Here is a 20,074-nt window from a genome sequence, read left to right as displayed (position 1 = left end):
GGGCCTCAGTTTCCTCATTTGCAAACTGAGATTTCCATAGGTTTTTCCTATGTCTAAAATTCTCTGAATTTGTTCCATATACTTTTTCGAACAAAATTTCCCCCTTATCTATATTTCCTTATACCTGTGTTTTATTTGCAAACTATGTGATGAGCAAATCTCTGATACTTAACCTTATGAGAGTAAAGACCTGTATAAATAAGGATCAAATTAAAAATGCATACATGTCATTTTTAACAGAGAAAGCAGAAAACACTACTCAAAAGAACAAAGGCCCGATAAAGCCTTTTGAAATTCTTTACTTCACATTATAGGTTGATTCAAGACACCTGGGTTATATTCTTTGCCAAAGTCATGTAAAATGTGATAGTGGTTTTAACATTCTTACAAGATGTGCTTTATACCTCTGTTGAGTTCTCACAAGCCCCATTTGTTCTTTTTTTTAGAGCAAACTACTCTCTTCCAAACTGGGTTTTGATTGCTAACAAGGGAAATATTTTGACAATATGCATTTTTTTTCCAACCAGAAAAGTTCTGCAAAGATAAAAAGCGTTGTTGAAGTACACTTGCAGTTTGTTCAAACAATGTCTGAATAAAACCATTAAATGTAAGGAAGGCTAATTTTTGTAAAGCCTGTTAAACACAGGCTTTCCATGGTTGTACTTTCTTTAACATGTTTTTCTACTACCTTGATTTTAAGTATTATTTCACCAAGTTCAGCTCAACTTCTTGAATCTCTCCACAGTCAAAAGAAGAAGAAGAAAATAGACAGTTGCGGGAGAAAAGTGATCTTCTGAAGAGTTGGCCCTTGCGTGTATTTTGCAAAGCTTTTCCTAACAGTCAAATAATTTCAGTGGCACCACCAGCCCCCCGCCTCCTAATCACACAGTCAATTCGGGGTCTCAGATCGGGATGAGCAGACCCAGGAAGAGCCAGAGAATGTTCATGGTCCTGGGATAATGATCAACTCTGGGCAATTTTTGCTCCTACTGAAATAAGCCGTTGATCAGTGCACCTCCAGGGTGAGTAAACAAGACGGAGGGAAAAGGGAGTAAAGAATTGAGAACACCAAGGCAGGAGCTCAATCTGGGCTAAGCCACTCACTTTAGGGAGGCAGGAGCTTCTGGAGAAAAGGGATGACGGAACAGCTGGGGATGAGCAGATAACAGGTGTAACAACTGCTCTATACGAATAAAAGCAGCATGACACCCAGCAAGGATGCAGACAGATGGTGTTATTGCATAGAGAATACAAATGTCCCGTTCACAAAATGCAATGCAGCGACCCACTCTGAAGAACATAGTCAGGATTGCTATAGGTGCCATGGGTGCCATGGATGGCAGGAGCATGTAGTGGGCACCAGGAGCTTCCAGGTAGGTTAGATAGATCCCGCCCAAGCCTCAGTTGGTAGGAGGGAGCATCAATGATGAACATTGAACTTAATAAATAAAATGGAAGTTTCCCTGAACAGGAGACGCCACACTGGTCATTCTAAGCATAAATGATTAGGATTGAAGGCAGGTCTAATTCTACATCACAGTAAGGAAAATCACTTGTAGGGTATGTTTCCTGGTGTACAATGGATACCTGCTAATAATCTGGCTTGATGTGGGTGTCAGGACAGCACCTGCATGCAGCACACGCAGGGAAGTCTCTGAGTGGGGTTCCTGGGCCAGCAGCAGGGGCATCACCTGGGAGCTAGTAGAAAAGCAGACGTTCAGGCCCTACCTTGGACCCACTTAATTAGCATCTGCATTTTTAACAAGATGCCCAGGCTACTTATATGCACATGAACGTTTGAGAGGCACTAGTTTGGGTAATTGGCAGGGTGGAACAAATCGGTAATACCAAAAAAGAAAAACAAAGTGATACTTTTCAAATGTAAAATTTCCAAGTTTAATTAAAATTTTTGCTAAAACCCTCTCAAAAACTATCAGAAAAACAGTGATAGGAGTACAAGACACACACACACACACACAAGTATATTTTGGCCAGTGACTACTCATGTTGTCTAGTGAATTGGAATCTATGTACCAAACATATGAATCAAGTCAGTATGATTAAAATGCATTTGAGGAAGAAAGAGACTGATGTAACATCCAGTAGTACTTAGAAAGCCATGGCCATCAGAACAGGTAACGCAATGAAGACAGGGCTCTAATCCTCTGACACAGGCGTTCCAGAGTCTCAGATCTGACGGCACCAGTGCAGAGATGGGAACTATTTATTTATTATACTTTATACCGAGTTCTGATGCGGACTGACAATGGCAGATAGAAGCTTAGAAACACATCTCTTAATGTCATGAAGAAGCAGGAGTTGCTCTGGAGTACGAGCTCCCTTATTTCCTATAAAATTCCTAAGCCGGTAAATGCGTAACACTTTCTCTTCAGCAAAAAACAGTGTGTAAACAAAATTAACCATGTGATACTCCGTGTACTTGTTCAGTGTAATAATATGTAGATTACCAATCATAGGAGAGAGTGCACCCTTTTGTTTAAATCCTAAGTGTTACTGAATGTCTTAGTTCAGTGCTTTGAGTATAATGGCTGCTTCAAATTTGTTGTTAGCCAATCCCATTGGGAGGCTAATCCCATTGGGAGCTCTATGAGATGTTTTGATTTTTACTTTTTAAAGAAGAGAAGTCATATGTGGGATATAAAACTAAAAGCAACAAATGAACAACATAAACAAGCAAAGAAACAAAAACTCATAGACACAGACAACAGTTTAGTGGTTACCAGGGGGAAAGGGGTGGAGATGGTAGATGAGGGTAAAGGGGATCAAATATACAGTGACGGAAGGAGAGCTGATCCTGGGTGGTGAACACACAATGTGATACATAGATGATATATTATAGAATTGTACACCTAAAACCTATAGATTTTACTAACCAATGTCACCTCAATGAATTTAATTAAAAAAAAAGTCAATAAATGTTTCACTTCCAAAAAACCCTGTACAATAGACATTCTATGAAGGTAAGATAAAATATGTTCTTGAAAATGTACTAGCTATGAAAAGTTCAATTAAATATCAACCCTGTGAGGGTAAAGAAGGCTAATATTTGTAGACCATTTTCCTACCTACAAGATATTTTTGTGACACAATTGGTATTGGTTGAGTGCCAGGTGTAAGGGAAATCCTGAAGTTTGAGCTTCTAAATCAGTAATGGTAACTCTGCAGCCCAAGTGTGGTATTCAAGTGGAACAGATACCCCAAATGAGTAAGGAGCTGGTAGGAAAAACTTACAATAAAGTCATGATCATCTATATTAATTGCAAAAACAGGTAGCGGACATCCCAACTCTTAGAAACAACATGTATACAAAAATAAACAGCTTAGTCACTAAACCATATGGCTATTAAAAAATGGGGTAGATTGTTCCATAGTGGCTAACATACCCCAGAATCCATACCAAATTTTGGAAATAAAATCATGTGAGCCAGAACAATGACCTTCCATAACAGGCACTGTGCATGTTCCAGACAATGGGAAATTCAGACACACAAACAAAAGACAAACAACAAAACCTGCCAAAAAGGCATAGGAAACACCTGCTATTTTTTTAAAAAGTGGAACAATAAACTAATGATTATTTCATATTGAAGGTTTTAAAATCATATATGCTTCACTGTAATGAGATTTAAAAAATTGTAGGAAAAAAATTGATGCAATAATATCTATAGTTTAAATGGAAATTTTTTTGTCTTTTCGGGTTATCTCTAGTGGCAATAGGAGAAAAGACCTTCAAAGACAAAAAAAAAAAAAAAGCTTACTTGTCTTCCAGAAATAATACATATTAGAAAAGAATCACAATTAGATACAAACAGTAAAATGTCTCTAAATTTTTAAAGAATACCATAACACTGATTTTTTTGAAAATATGGGACAAATTCCAGTGAAACTACACAGGATGACACTTCTCATTTCCATATTCCTGACCTGTCAAAGACTTACGAGATTCTGAAATAACTCATAAATCATATGAAATAAAAATGGGTCAATTTGGCTTGATTTTCAGAGACAAAAACTTCTTTTAAAAAACCAAAAATGTCTGTTGAAAGGTTTTGGAAAATTTGTTCTCTTTGTGCTGACCCCACCCCATGCAAAGGCCTGTGCCTGTCCTTTCAAAGGATCCACCTCAACTGGGGTCCACGGGGCAGGGGGCCTGGCTCAGGGAAATCAATGACACCATTGTCAATAACTTCTGGAAATATTCAATTGTAAATACTTCTTTTATGTTTAAAGTTTCCATGAAAACTTCTGTAAGGACACTTGGCTACTCTCGGGGCATGGGGAGGGAGGTGGAGGGCTATAGCATCGTTCTATAAAAAAAAGAAAAAAGTCAGGGAATTCCCCCAGCTACTCAGGCTGGAAATGTGACCCTGGACGTGCCCACAGGCTCCTTTCCCCTCTATGAGCCAACTCCCTGTTGGTTTATTCTGGGAATTCCTGCTGACGCAAAGCCAACAGAATATAGAAAATCGATGGGCCAATAAATGGTGGAAATGGGAATGACAGTGAATTCCTGGAATAGCCAAAGTCAGAGACCACAGGCAGAAAAGTTTAATTCTAGAGTTATCTCATGGGACAATGCCACCTCCCAAAATATTTCCCAAAGAACAGGAATATCAATGCCAAAAGTAGAAATACATCAAGAACACTTGATGGTTTTAAAAATATTTATCAATTCCTGTTCAAAGTGCTTAGAAACATCTAGACTAGGTTTGACGTAAAAACTTGATAAATGTAAAAATATAATAGTGTATTCAAGTAAAGTTTCAGGGCATTAAAAATACACACTGGACTTCATTTTTAATTCTAAGATAAGATTAAATGGTAAAAATAAGTCAAATCCCATGTTGAACACATGATCAAGGGTTTTCCATGATAGTCAATTGCTATTCTTCTGGAAACACACAAAAGATAAAAATATGTAATAAATATAGAATATATAAAATTAAAATACATAAATATACACATGTATGTGTATATATACATCTATGGTGTATACATTTCAAAATCCCAAGCTTATTTATTGTATCATATATACTGTAATTCTAAGAAGAATTATCTTATTCTCGGAACTTTCTCTTGCTACTTCAGTGACTGCTGCGAAAAGATGCAGGAGATAGTGCAGAGCCCCTCATCCTCCATAAATGCCAGTTTCAAAGGACTAATGTATTCATCTTTCTGATCAACATGGGATTTCCATTACTCATCTTTCCTTCCAAGATAACTGACATTTTTGAAGGGCACCCTTTTTGTTAAATTTTATATCCTTCTACTAAAGAAGTCTTTTTAATGTTCTGGAATTAAGGCGTTCATTTCCATCCACAAAGTTCTTTTTGTTTACTTCCTTAGTCTGATTATTCTACTCGAGGGTATGCAGATGGCTACATATCCCTTTTCATCAATGGTATCCTCAAAATAAAGTCCTAAAAATACCAGTGGCAATTAACATTTAGAAATCTCCTTTTTGGTGAGTAGCAATCCTCATGGAATGTCTGTGTTTGAATCACATCAGTATTAGACAAGTAAAAGAGAGAGAAAATATCAAGGGCAGAAGAGCACCCTCATTTCCCCCATCTCCAAATCGGAAATTTGAGCTACACCTTTTAATAATTTCACAGGAATCAAAGGAAAATCCAGGATCACATTTCAAAAATTAATCGCACAAATGGGAGACCAAGCATCAAAAAGCAAAAACTAAGAGGAACACAACAAAAAAACTTCCTGAAAGGAAAAAAAGAAAAAGGATTTTTAGGAGAAACACACTGATTGTGAGACAACGCAGTCATGTATTAGGTAGAAAAGGGTGCCATGGTTTTACGACAGTATTTTAGAAGCACAGCATCCAGACCCAGGGTGAAAACAGTTTCACTTCTCTCCTCACTGCTCAGGCAGCTGCTAGGAAGCTAAGTTCAAACCTGAAGGCCAGGACCTAAGAAGGGAAGTGAGAACGTGAGGAAGGTGATTAGAATGAGGTGACTGCTTTCACATGAGCAATTAGTCAGGAAGCTGGGGGTGCAGTTAAAGCAACAATCCATACTTTGATGTGGAAAAGGTTAGGAGATCATGTTCATTCCTGAATTCTGCTGAGGTCAGTACACTTGCAAGAAATAGGGTTCTCCCTGGGGGTAGGTAAAGGGACGATTGGAGAGAAAGCTCACTGGAGTCTGAGGAGCTTGGTGGTTGGAGTGAAATACTGGAGGACGGACATCAACACAGCATCGAAGTCTGCGTGTATTTGTGGGGTGGGATGGGGCAGGTGGGATTCCTGATGAGACAGTGGTTGTGTATCAGAGCTTAACTTGCCCGATATTGCAGCTTTCTCAAGAGGTTTGGTGATAGTGTCCATAAGGTCATTGCCACGATGGGATGCCACCCCCTGTATGCTGCGATGGTTATTCTGGTCTGATGAACCATTTGGCAATAGTGTCGAACCGTGCCTTTGTTCATGGTGTTACATTTTAGTGGTCTAATCATGACTGACGACCATCTGACGCTACTCATCTAGCTATAACTAAACGCATTATTTTAATAGCCTTCTTGGATTTCAAATTAAACATCCTAATGCTGTTATTTAGTTCAACTCCCTCTTCCTTGCCTCTAGTTGACTGGGAGTTAAAAAATGACTGTTTCAATATAATACAATTATGACACTAATATAACTTTATTCTACAACTTGGAAAGGTTAATCCTATGTTTTCAGGATGCTCTTTGTTCATCTCCTATACAACACTTGAGAAGAAGCAAGCTGATGTCACTCCCCTGGCATCTCTTGCTTTCAAAATATACTCTTTAAAAGAAAAACAAGCTCATGAAAAACACTGGCTAGAGGAGAAATCATTTCTAAGAAAGATGTGAAGTTTATAAGGGAACAGAAAGAAATATCCTAGAGGCTCACATATATTTACTTTATTTCTTGTCAATGGCCTGTCTGTCATCGGGTTTCTTTTCAAGTAAAGTTGTGCAATGAAATCTTATTGTCTTGAAATTTTAAGTGGGACTCAACATTATATGAAAGTCTCAAAAAAAATTCTGTCTTTGAAGAAAAGTTGAACTTTTTTAGTTTAACTTTTAGGAGTTAGATTATTTTCTTTCACAATAATATATTATACTTTTCATTAATCGAGGTTTTTAAAAATAATTTTTTTCTCTAGGCATATATAAATCTATGCTGAGTTTTTCCCCCCCCTGTTAAGTTATCAGGAAAGTCTGTCCAACTTCCTTTCCTAGAGTCCTTTAAGAACAGAACAAATACTCATCGGTTTCAGATGTATTCTTCCATCTTTCCCAGGTATGATGCTGGAAATAAGACTTGTCAATGTACTAAATGAATAATTCTATCATCCTATTAAGAGAAATACAAATATTTGTAAAATATCTGATGTTAAATGAATTCACCCCAAGGTCTTCGTGTGAGGAAGCCTGCCTCCGTGTTTCAGAGTTGTGCTTGAATTATTTGGGTTACTTATTCAATCCCATATTGTAGGTTGCAGTGGTGTGTGGTTTGGTGCCATGGGCAGAGACAGTGAAATCTGTTATAGATTCATGCGTGTTGCCCTCAGTGAGTGGTGTATCCTGGCTGCCTGGGTATAAGATTTGCCACTTCTCTAAGATGAGTTGAAAAGAGTAGGATGTTAAAAGCAACATAAATAAAAGAGAACTACTTCCTAAAGAGTCACAGGGTTTTGTTAAATTTTGTTTCAAGTTGTTGCAAATTCGTTCGTCCTCAAAGGCCATGGCAATATGTCTTTGAACAAACCTAAGAAAGGCTAGTTTTGAGAGATGCTAAATATGTGTGGAACGCAGAAAACTGATCTTGACATTAGGTTTCTGTTGAAATATATCTACTATCTTCACAAGGCTTTAAAAATGCTATTATTACCACTTAAGTATATTTTCTTCAAAATACTACCATGCGGAGCTAAAACAATGCCAACCCTTTAATTTTTATTACAGAGAGACCAACCTCACTGTAGAATTCATTTGTCCTTCTGTTTCTTGATTTGAAACAGACTTTAAGTTTGAAAAACAGTTATAGTGCCTTAGAAAGACAACAATTTAATAAAAAACATCGATTCTGACAATGCAGCCAAGAACGTATTAGGCCAAAGATATTATTTACACAGCATTAATTATTTCCGTTTCGTTTTGGTTGTTTTTTTCTTTTCTTTTTTCTTTGTGGTTTCAAAACTTTAGGAATTATCCATCCTTACTGTTCTGGATGCAAACATTTTTGTTCCTATGGCATGATTTTTAATGCCCTCACAATGGCTTAGGAGGAAAATGCCATCCGTATAGAGCTTCTACTGGGTTACTGAGGTCTCTTCCTGATTCAGTTCTTCTAGAATTTAAACTTCTAGGCTGGACACAGAGAGTGAAGGGACAGGGATATTTTGATCTTTCTCAGTGGGGACATAGTTTTGAAGGCCTCTTTGTACTTCCCATATGAGTCAGACATCTGAGGACTTGAATGATTTGGTTGTCTACGCCACAATGGACTAGTTCGGGTGGGATGCCAGAAGGATCAGACCGCAGGCTGTTTAGGGTCTCAGGCTGTGCAGTTTCTTAAACAAATTTTGAAACGCCTAAAGAGGTTAAAGATAAATTTGTGTTTACCCTAATGCTAGGGAGTATGTAGCATCTTTGCCTTTGGCTATTGAAGGACACAGGTAGTTCCCTCTGATTAAAGAAACAATAAGGCAGAGATGAGATGACCCCCGTTTCCTTCCTCACGGGGTACTCCCAGTACGTGTGCATTTCGGTGCCAAATTCAAAAGGCCCCTTGGTGAAGAAATGTGCAGACGTTACTTGCTTTGGTCATTTCTGCCATTTTTTCTCTGGTTACTATTTTACTATTTCTGGAAGAAAATAAAAAGTAATTTTAAAACTTTTCAAAACCATCTATTAGTTTTCTCTTTATTTTAGGAGCAGTCTGATGTAAAAGTACTTAGACACAATAGCACTTAGGCTCTTGTACAGGCTATCCAACTCTAAAGGACTGCTGAGATGAACTGGACAGGGAATGTTGAACATTTTTCCACATGAAGATTCAACCATTTGAGACACTCTTCCTAGTGTGTGATGGAAGACAAATTCAGAAAAAACATTTCTACTTTCTTTGAATTTGTAGCTTTTAGAAAGTATATCATATTTGGTAAGAATTTCACACTGGTCTTTACAGAAATCCTGCAATTGTTTACCGAGAATGAATAGGAAGTGAATGAAACAAAACAAAGGTCTTTGAAGATTGGCACTCCTTGTGTAACAGAAAGGGGGAAATGCTTTAATGCTATACTTGTCAAAACATTCCATCAATAAGTAGAAAAAAATGAAGGATTTCTAAAAGCAGAGCTTTAGTTTGGTTTAGGAGAATAGTTGAAATAGTCATGTCTCTTAACCCAGTTTATCAACCGTCTAATTGGAGTCTGTGTGCGATTTTCAATCAAGACTTGAAATAGTTATTATTATTATTATCCTGGTGGTGTTTCCTTGAAGCCATGAGATGCCATTTCCCCAGAACTGTCAACTTTAGACCAGAACCCAGTTAATAATTTTGTCACCATTCTTAGTGCCAGTGGCCGGTGTGGACGGCCTGTCTCCCTTAGGTTTTGCTTGCTGAGGCCAGCCCCCCCCAAATCTGTGGGAAGCTCATGGGTGCTTTTCCTTCTTGCACCAACCAGGCCTCAAGGGGTCATTATGTCCTTCTGCAAAAATCATAATGTCGGGCCGGCCCAGTGGCTCAAGTGGTTAGAGCTCCACGCGCCTAACTCTGAAGGCTGCCGGTTCGATTCCCACATGGGCCAGTGGGCTCCCAACGACAAGGTTGCCTGTTCAACAACTTGAGTCCCACAAGGGATGGTGGGCAACACCCCCTGCAACTAAGATTGAACACGGCACCTTGAGCTGAGCTGCCACTGAGCTCCCGGATGGCTTAGTTGGTTGGAGTGAGGGCTCTCAACCACAAAGTTGCCAGTTCGATTCTTTGACTCCTGCAAGGGATGGTGGGCTGCGCCCCCTGCAACTAGTAACGGCAACTGGACCTGGAGCTGAGCTGCGCCCTCCACAACTAAGACTGAAAGGACAACAACTTGAAGCTGAACGGCACCCTCCACAACTAAGATTGAAAGGACAACAACTTGGCTTGGAAAAAAGTCCTGGAAGTACACACTGTTCTCCAATAAAGTCCTGTTCCCCTTCCCCAAAATCTTAAAAAAAAAAAAAAAAAAAAAAAAATCGTACTGTCACTAACATCTCTGTTTTCCACTCTTAAAAAAAAACCACAAAAAACACAACACACATCTGATCCCAGTTTATGGTTGGGGGAACAGGATTTGCCTAGGTTAAAAAAAAATGTTAATTTTTCTTTCTCAACTCTGTTCCCTCTTCTGTCTGAGCTCTGAAAATGTCTACTCTATGGTTTGTTTGGATGTACATGCAGAAGGGAACGTAGGGATGTGCGGTTCTCCCAGAACGAGACAGTACATTTCTAGGGTAATAGACACCTCACCGAAGATTTGTAGTGTCTGAGGCATGAAGCAATTGTCTTGCACTCGCAGCACCTGGAATCAGGAGCGCAGCGTGAGTTTCTCATCATGGAGCCATGTGGTGTAGGCTGCCAGAGCAATGTGTGTGTGCGTGTGTGTGTGTGTTTGTGTGTGTGTGTGTTCATGAGAAGAGGGAGACATGGATAAATAAAATACGAAAACATTTTAAATGCTACCTCTGTACTCAGGTACTAAGATATCAATGGGCCAATGCTTCCTCATCAATCATTGAACACATACTGTACCGAGTGCAAGTGTGTTCTCTGCTAACTACATTATTTGTCAAGTATCTGCTTCGCTGCCCTGTCATGGGCAATTTCTGTTGAGGCTGATAAATTCTGGGCCACAGCCATTGTGATTAATTTTCACCAATGCCTTTCATGAGTCCTGTTACTTAATAATGTATTTTGCTTGTAGGAAACAACAGAACCCAGGGTAAAGTTTGTCATGCTTCAGAAAAAGGAAATGGTGATTTCAATGATAATGTGAATCATGTTTTTTTTCCCTAATTGCTGACTTCCAATCATCAGATTCTGTCTCTAATGATGTTCTTTGAGTTCATTCAGTGGGGAGGTATTAAAATTTCATCCTTTTAGGATTTTAATAATGTATTCTTCCGTTTGGATGAGCTCCAAACTGGCCCGATTTCTATCAAATCTGGGGAATGTTATAATGATCCTTTTGAAATTAAATATTTGTCACATTGGGGTGGGATGGGGAGTGGGCCAGGGATTCTGGAATTGCCTCTATCTTCCCCAGATACATAATTAACTCATTTCTACAACAGTTTATTAAAAGTTCTACTTGAAGAAAACGCTTTCTTAATCTTGCAGGGAAGAAAGCAAGAGTGACGTTATGTTCTGAAGCTGTGGATTGAATTACCGCAGCTCTCCTGCACCGAAGTAACCAGACAGTTTTCAGAAAGGGAGGCTTGATCAGAGCTCAAGTTGGAAAAGCAAAAACTGCAATTTCCCTGCAAATAAGGTGATGAATCAGTTAAGAAAATTCTCTCGTCTGGCTGATTGACACATTCTGCACACACACCATTTCAATGTGCTGAACTTGTGGGGATGCTTTTGAGACAACATCCTGTTTGTAAAGATATAAGCCCAGCAGGTTACAAATCCACGTGCTACTTTCATGACACTCTGACTTTTCATGGCGTTTTATTTTTGTCTAGGACATAATATCTAAAATATTCTCACATATTCACTCTAAGTTTTTGTCTCTTTCTTCCACTTTCTACCTCCACACTCACTCGAAGTGTCATCTTCAGTATGGTAGCCATTGGCCACCTGGGGCTATTTAATTGGAATTGGAGTTAACTAAAATTAAATAAAATTTAAAATTTCATTTGTACATTTCCCTAGCCACACTTCAAATGCTCAAATAGCCATGGTGAACAGTATATAGAACATTCCCACCTTTGCAGAAAATTCTGTTGGACAGCACGGTGCTAGAATATCAGCTCCGAAAGATCAGGCATATTGACCGCTTTGCCTACTTTTGTATCCCCGGTGCTTAGACGGCGCCTGCCATACAACACGCACAAGCACTATCTGTTGAATGAATACATTTGTTTTCAAATTTTAGTAGCCAACAACTGCCTTTGCTAGGGGTCAAGTTTCACGACCTTTTCTTGGACTAGAAATAGACCCCAAATAAATGGATCACCAAAATATGAGCCTCACACGTTCCCCACTTGGAGAGCGCTGTGACTTGAGTAGGTGATAAGTCATGTAACTTCTCTAAAGAAATCTGAATGGCGTTCACCTCCCTCTGTCAGAGGGTCTCCAGCACTCTCATATGACCTTCCCGCTGCCCCCGGCCTCTCTCTTGAACCTCACTTTCCATGAGTCTCTCTTTCCTTGCTCTGCTAGAGTTGCATTGGCTGCCTCACTGTCTCCTAAACTGGCACCACCTCATGTCAGGGCGCTTACCTTAGGGGCAGGGCATCCTTCCCACTGTTCACTTGGACAAGTGTCTTGCACATAGATCATGCAAAATACATTTCTGAGTACTGAAGAAATGCAAAATTCCATTGCTAAATGGAAGCTGGGTTCCTTCTACGCTGGCAGACATGAAAGAAAATATCACTTTGAAAACACATCACTATATAGGATGTCCAAGTCACGCAGGCATTGTGTAAATCTGCTGAAATACTATTTTCCCCGTAGAAAATAACCAAGTCATTGAGTTGCTGCAGCTCCTGTGGCACCGGGTGAGCCAGAACCACCGTTGTTCCCAAGGCGCATTAAAAATAACCATTTGAAAGTGGCTGAGAGCTATGCGTAGACAAGAGTTAGAAAAGCCCAGAAGCCAGGAGATGTTTCTGCTATTTCTGAATAATTCTTTGCCCTTTCTGGGCTGTGATAGTGCATAGAATAGTGGAGATGACTTCCGTTTCCTGTGCTGAGCATACCATTAAAAAGTGTCTGCCTGGAAAAACAGCAGCGGGTTTGAAAAAAGGTCTGCCATCGCAGCACTGATGTTTCATTCCACACTGAAAGTGTCTTCAAATAACTAAGAAGATGGCCCATGGCTTATGGCACCCTACAGGAATTGCGGAACACATACAGTATACAAATTCTGAATTGAATCTCTCTTCATAGCACTACAGTGGTCTACCAGTATCAGGTTTGTGTTGAGCCATGTCAAGGAAAAAAAATGTTTTATTTTGAAATCTGGGTTATGCACATTTAAGTTACAATAAGGTTTATGAATAGCAACACATGATAGAAGATACTATTATTTATAAGACTACGTGTCACCTTACAGAGAAGGTCAGGCCAAGGCTCATGGTTCAAAGCTGCTCTAGGCCCCCCTGGTCCTTCCCCTAAGGGTAGGGGTCTGCTTCTTCCATCTCTCGGTGGCTACCCATCTGAGCTGACAGCAAAGATCAAAGCCAGCGAATGTCCTCCGGTTCCCGTTCATCTGTCTCCACCCACCTCTAACAGCTTTCTGCTCAGTCTTCTCTTTTCTTTCCCTTTCACTCAGTTTTTCTCTGCTTTCTTTCACTTTGATATATAGTGCCGAGTTTAAGGAATCTTGTGAGGTGAAGAATTAGTTGCTCACACTTTGTTGCAAGTCCAGGGACCCACAGACTGTGGGAAACTCAGCTACATGAAAAAAAAACGCAACAGCTAAACATAACTTGTCCCAAGTACTTAGTCACTGCTTAAGGGAGTGAGTCTACCAATTGCAGCCTCGAGGGAGTTTAGCCTCTGGTTTTGTGGCTCGTGCTGTCAAGGCCACAGAAGGTGAATGTGGGCTGGATGACTGTGGAGGGTTAGGAAAGAGGCTCATTCACTCATCCAGGGGCTGATGATGGAGCTCTGGGAATAGGTCAAAGTTGTGGCTTCTCTTTTTCCCACCGTAGTTTGACAGGACCATTGAACCACCTCAACAATTCCCAGCATTTTACACTTAAAGAATCCGTCTTTGTATTTACCAATTTTTGAAATACTGGTTGCCTAGGTAGACAGGTGCCCCGTGAAGGCTGATGTCATTAAAAAGTTGAAATTATCTATCGGATCTGAGTTTATGGTCAAAACCGAAGGGTTGGAAGAAGAGGGACCTGCCTAAGTGACTGAAAGAATGAATTAAAATTGACCTCAGTTGGAAAAATCTAAGAATTTCAAAACCTTTTTGGTGAGTTAATGTGCGAAGGCAAAACATCTTTGTCTAATCAGATGCTTCACTGGCTCTCTCTCCTGTTCCCCGTATTATTAATTTTTATATCACGTGGTAGCTGTCACTCTGTTTCAATAGAAATTCTGTAATAGAAATTCACTCTGATGCTTTCCATTCAGCCACCTTCCATCTCCAAGGTGTATGAAGGAAAAAAAGAAGAAATGAATAGCAAAAGACAAGAGGACTGGACAGCTTTGTCTGGTATTGATGACTTGATGACATTTAGTAGCGGAGAAAGTCTGAGAAATTAGTTTGCTGACTTTCTTTGTGCATATCATCCTGTGTAGTACCGGTGACTTAGGACTTATAGTTTTTAATTACTCCCATATACTTCATAGGGATTATTTGAAATACAGACCCTCCGACAACAATAAAGTCTTAAATCATTTCTTGAAGTTATTTTTTTAAATTCACCAAACAACTGAAGAAGTGGTTAGGGAATTGGCTAGGGAATCATAACTCTTTGAGGACAGACAGCCAAGCCTCTTTTCATCTCTGCCTGTGTCTTTTCCCTCCACCCTGGAGAATCCCCTTCACATAGGTTAACATCTGGCAAGAGGAGTGAAGACACAAAAGATTATGGTATCGGAAAAAGAACTCATCAAGAAGTCCAAAAACTTGAGTTTTGTTCTGGACCGAGACTGGAGCAGGTCATTTGCCCCTGATGTCACTGTCCTACCCTCCTGAGTGAACGAGAGGACAAGGGCTGGGTCATCCTGCTCTGACAGGGAGCGAGGAGTGCACAGACAGCTGGGCCACAGTTCCCGCCTCTTCATACCCAGCTACTGGCTAACTGGAATTATCCACGGGGCTGTGTGGTTCTGCCTGTGAGAAACAATTCTCTCTCGGGGACAATCCACCACCCACCACTCAAGGGTGGAGAATCAGGCTCGATGCATTTTACACAGAGCTTATTCATTTGGTAACATGAGAATTCATTTGGAATTGGAATCCATAGCACATTTGTGATTTTTGCTTACAGTCCAAAAGTTATCCAGTAACATACAGTTTCTGATGTTGGCTTGTCACCATGGCGAGAAACAAATGAACTCTACCCCATACCCATATAAGGCTGAGCTATCCAAGTGCTTGGGGAGTGGAGAGTTCTGCAGTCAGGCATTGTCATTGCTGCTACAGTAGCGCTGTGGGGAAAATATACAGCAAGGGACCCCAGGGGAAGCTGTGGGAAAGAACAAACTCTGCACACAGCTCTCTGAACAGCAAAATCCGTCCAACTGCTATTTTTATGTATTACATTACTTTAAAAAAATACTATCAAGCCACAAGTAGGGCAGAAATAGCCCTGCTGTCCATAGGAACACATTTGGGGAAATTTGTTAATCAATTATTTAACACACATATGCCAGGTTTGTAGAACTGAAATAGACACTACATCTTAATAAATGATTTAATGAAGTGTACGCAATTCTTCTAACAATAAATATCTTCAGTAACATACTGGGTTTACTCCATAGAAAATGATAAATGGTATAGGTTTTCTTTCCTCTGTAGGTTTTTTCCCCTTACCTTTTACCATCAGTCATTTCCACCATCTTATTGATTAATATTCAATGGCACACCTGAATCAATTGGGCAGCCTTGGGTGCTGGCAGTTGAAACAACCCAACTTGGATCTCTACGGTTCAATCGCAGTGTGAGTCTAGGTCCAGCACTAATGACTATGGACCAGTATGCAGTGTGAAGAGAAGAACCATCTGAACACTACAGATAGTGGATCCCACAGGCCAGGCCCCAAAGTGGGCTATCACGTGTCTCTGTGTCTTGAACAAACTACTCAGACAATTGCCAAATCTTAATTCAATCAGTGTTGACAACCTGTCTGAAGAGAGGGAAGTCAAGTCCACACTGGGTTCTGGATTTCTCATGTTAATCAAATTAACCAGGTGCCAATTTTCTACTTTACTTGGCAATGTATAGAAACAGACTCAAGGAATTTTCTTAATTAGGGACAATGGGAAATAAAAAGGTCTCAATCACTGTACTGTAAACCTACTAAATTGGAAAGGTCAAGGGACCCTTACAAATCTCCCTTCTAATAACCTCTTTGAAAAGATCTTTGGCATTCTGTAAGAGTACACTGCTAGGTAGATGGCATTATATATTCAAATAGTCAGAATAAGCTCATTTTACTGAAGAACAAAATTCTTATAAAAGCATTATTTCCCATAATATATATTATGTTAATATACTGGGTCTGCATGAAATAATCATACAACGTGAAAAAGAATAGACCCAGTAACCTTCTCCTCAGCTTGTTTAGGTTCTGTTTGGCTGATCACATGGAAAAGAATGCAGAGTCCCTCTATGGTCGAACTCCCTCCCACATAAGCAAGTTGCCGAGGTATTTGTATACCACTAATTTATCTTCCCTGTGCCCATATAAGGTTGAGCTAGCCAAGTGCTTAGGGAGGGGAAAGTTCTGCAGTCAGACATTTTCATCACGGCTCCAGAAGCACCGCTGGGAAAATCTATAGCAAGGGATCCCAGGGGCATTTTAAATCTCATGAAATGGCTTCTATATATTTTAAAAATACTAACCCTTGTTAAATGCTGTTAAATGATCCTCAACTAGAAATTCCTAAAGCATCAAGTCCCCACTCCAAGCAGAGGAACCCATGACTAAAACAACACCAAAAAACTGTTTTGAGGATTGCAACTCATGGTGAACATAGCACATGCAGATGAAAGCTTTGACCTAGTGGCAAGGAGCTCCTCCACTATGATCTTGAACATTAAAAAAAAAAAAAAAATCAGCCAATGTTAGTAAATACAACCACCGCATTTATAAAGCGGTTCCCCGTCACAAATTTTACTTATTTGATTTTTGGAGGGGATTCAGGTAGGAGAGGATATATGATAAAATACCTAGCCACATAGGCCAAGCTCCAAAAAGATGGTCCTTCCTCCTGGGGGGGTGGGGATGAGGAATAGTTACTTTAAAAACTGACTTTAGGATTCAACTTGGAGAAATTTGTTTGGCACACCTAACGATTGCAATATCTGATTCCAACAACAGGGCAACGCCGGCAAGAATTCCCCATTGCGCCTCACAAGCTGGAGTTGGACAAGCATGGGTCCTAGAGGGAAATGCGCGATTCCAAAGCATAAGGATTCAAGACTCTGTGGCATGAAACGAAATACCACTCCCCACACTGCCACACACCAACATGGGCTTAAACATATAAACAATATCATTTTAAAATCAGTCACGCCAAGACTGAAACATCAGCTTTAACAGAAATGAGATGAGGGGCCAATCACTTTGATTGAACGTATTAAACCCAATATCAGGTCCATGTATCAAATTCTGCCAGATGCTACGATAATAATTTGGGGTGACCTTTTTTTCTCTCTCTTATCTATGAAATGGGCTACCTAAAGGATATTCAGGAACTGAGTAGAATAATTTTACAAGTAGAATGAATGATTCTCAGTAGTAGGACGCTGGTGCTCTCTAGTTTGAATATCTTTACTGCAGTATAAATGCAACTATGTATTCTTTATGTAATATTTTTACAAACTATATGTTTATGTATAACATAAGTATAAAACATAGTTGCATTATATATGTTTGTAGACCTACGTAGTCATAACAATGAACAAGAGAAAAGAAGCTTAAAAAAGTTAGCCTTATTCTCTACTTATTAGGAAAGTAGTACAAATTGACCCAATTTCGCATCATGTTATTCTTTGTTCTAGGGGAGAACACAGCTGTATTATATTTCTTCGGGAAAGTAGGCAATTGACTTACTCAGGCAACTTAAGGCGCTTGCATGTACCACGGAAGCATGAGGAAGGTGCTATTTATTACGATGCCATGACTTACCCGTCCTCCTTTCTCAGGGTAGCATTGGCAGCCCCCGCTGCAGTCTCTCCCTCCACAGGGCACATCAAACTTCTTCACACCCTGCAAAAATAAAACACAAGGCAAAGACCATGTTACATAAAATACTGTCAATTCCAATATGTATCATAATGGTATCTGTTGAGAGCCTTTCCAACGCTAATAGCTATCTATTCATTCCAAACAAATAGGTTTGAATTTTTAGAGCAGCTTTAGGTCCACAGCAAAAGGTACAGAGGTTCCCCATATTCCCTCTGCCCCCCCCACAGGCACAGCTCCCCCATTATCAACATGCCCCACCAGAGTAGGACAAATGTTAAAATTGATGAACCCACAATGGCATGTTATTACCACCCCAAGTCCCTAGTTTAATTAGGGTCCCTCTGGGTGTTGGACATTCTGTGATCAGTAAGCCCTTTTTCACTGCCCACTAAGTGCCAGATGCCAAGCTAGATCCTGGGGCTGGAAGGCCAAGGAGAACATTCCCTGAATCCAAGGAATCTGTGTGAAGTAAACCCAGGAGGACACTGTGTTAAGAGCTTTAGTATGAAGGAGACACTCCAGGTGCACAGAGAGCGCCCATCATTCTGTCTGGAAATGTGGGGGGTGCATCCTGCAGGAGATGTTTAAGGTTAAGTTAAATGTGGCAGGGCAACTCTGGACCCCCATCCTACAACACAAACCCTAGTGAACTAAAAGACGGGGCTTCTGAGGAGGCAGAACTTGCAAATACACCTGAGAGGATGCCAAACCCTTACCTCTGTCACAGAGACACCGTGCCCTCACTGCACGCGCCTATAGAGGAAAGCCCATTTCTTTCCCTTCACCATGGGAGACACTCCCACACGCAGTAAGGAGGAGGCATCCTCAAGTATGTATTTAGTTGGGTTGGGGTGACATAATCCATTGTTTTGTCAGACCCTGAGATCTAACTCTTCAGCGAGTGTAGTGGATCACTTAAAGGAGTTCTCTGGTTGGACAATTTCAACCAGAATTGAGGGAAAAGGTGTTTCTTGCTCTTGATCTAGGTATTTTAGGTAAAAGGTGGGTTTGGATATTGGACTATGTCTGAGCTTTTCCCTTCAGACTGTGTTCACAGTACTAAATATTCTGAGTGGAAAATGACAATCAGATTGGCTCTCTTCTCTCTCCTCTCTGATCAGCCAAGCCCTGCTTCCTCCCATGCCTCCCTTCCCTGCCCCCCGCCCTCCGGTGAGTTAGTACAGCTGCTCCCAGGGGAATCTCTGTCTGGCTCATCACCCTTATCACCTTCGCCCAGACTCTCCATCCAGCAGGCACTTATACTCAAGGGACCCAGGGTACAGGAAGCTTCCGGTGTGCACTGAGCCAAACCTTACCATGGAAGCAACACTCCCCAGATAACAGAACCCATTGTAACTTGAAACAAAACTGCATTTCTTATTTCGCTTAGCATGATGTTCTCAAGATCCATCCATGTCGAGAAAAAGTCAAGAGCCATATGATTTCACTCATATGTGGGATATAAAACTGAAAGCGACAAACGAATAAGACAAACAAACAAACAAAAACTCATAGACACAGACAACAGTTTATTGGGTACCAGAGGGAAAGGTGGGTGGCGGGAAGTAGAAAAGGGTAAAGGGGGTCAAATATACGGAACGAGATTTGACTTTGGGTGGTGAACACGCAATGTAATATACAGATGATGTATTGTACACTTGAAACCTATATAATGTTATTAACCCATGTCACCCCAATAACAACAATAAAACGACAATAACAAACAATATTGTTGTTTAATAACAACAATAAAAAAAAGAACTGCATTTCACCCCAGCTTTTCCATTCTCTTGTGACTTAAGTCTCAATGACTAAACAGGATGGTCATTTGGGAACTCCCTGTGCAAGTTTTTCTGTCTAATTTTTATGCTAGCACGCCTGCCAGAACCTTCCCTGTTCCTGACACAGCACTGAA

At 40.2% G+C, this 20,074-nt stretch overlaps 1 protein-coding gene across 2 annotated transcripts in view; it reads right to left on the bottom strand.

The window, feature by feature from the left end:
* COL4A2 (collagen type IV alpha 2 chain) overlaps positions 1–20,074 on the bottom strand; it is a 182,480-nt gene that overhangs the window by 114,307 nt on the left and 48,099 nt on the right. For both annotated transcript variants that reach the window (XM_074329518.1, XM_019731070.2), the window contains exon 4: positions 18,100–18,180. In XM_074329518.1, coding sequence (XP_074185619.1) covers positions 18,100–18,180 — 81 coding nt within the window. The remainder of the gene's footprint in view (positions 1–18,099; positions 18,181–20,074) is intronic.

The sequence above is a fragment of the Rhinolophus sinicus genome, linkage group LG04 (genome assembly GCF_036562045.2).
Source record: "Rhinolophus sinicus isolate RSC01 linkage group LG04, ASM3656204v1, whole genome shotgun sequence".
Taxonomy (NCBI): Eukaryota; Metazoa; Chordata; class Mammalia; order Chiroptera; family Rhinolophidae; genus Rhinolophus; species Rhinolophus sinicus.
Note: the sequence above shows the minus strand (reverse complement) of the source record. Positions and strands in the feature narration are given on the sequence as shown.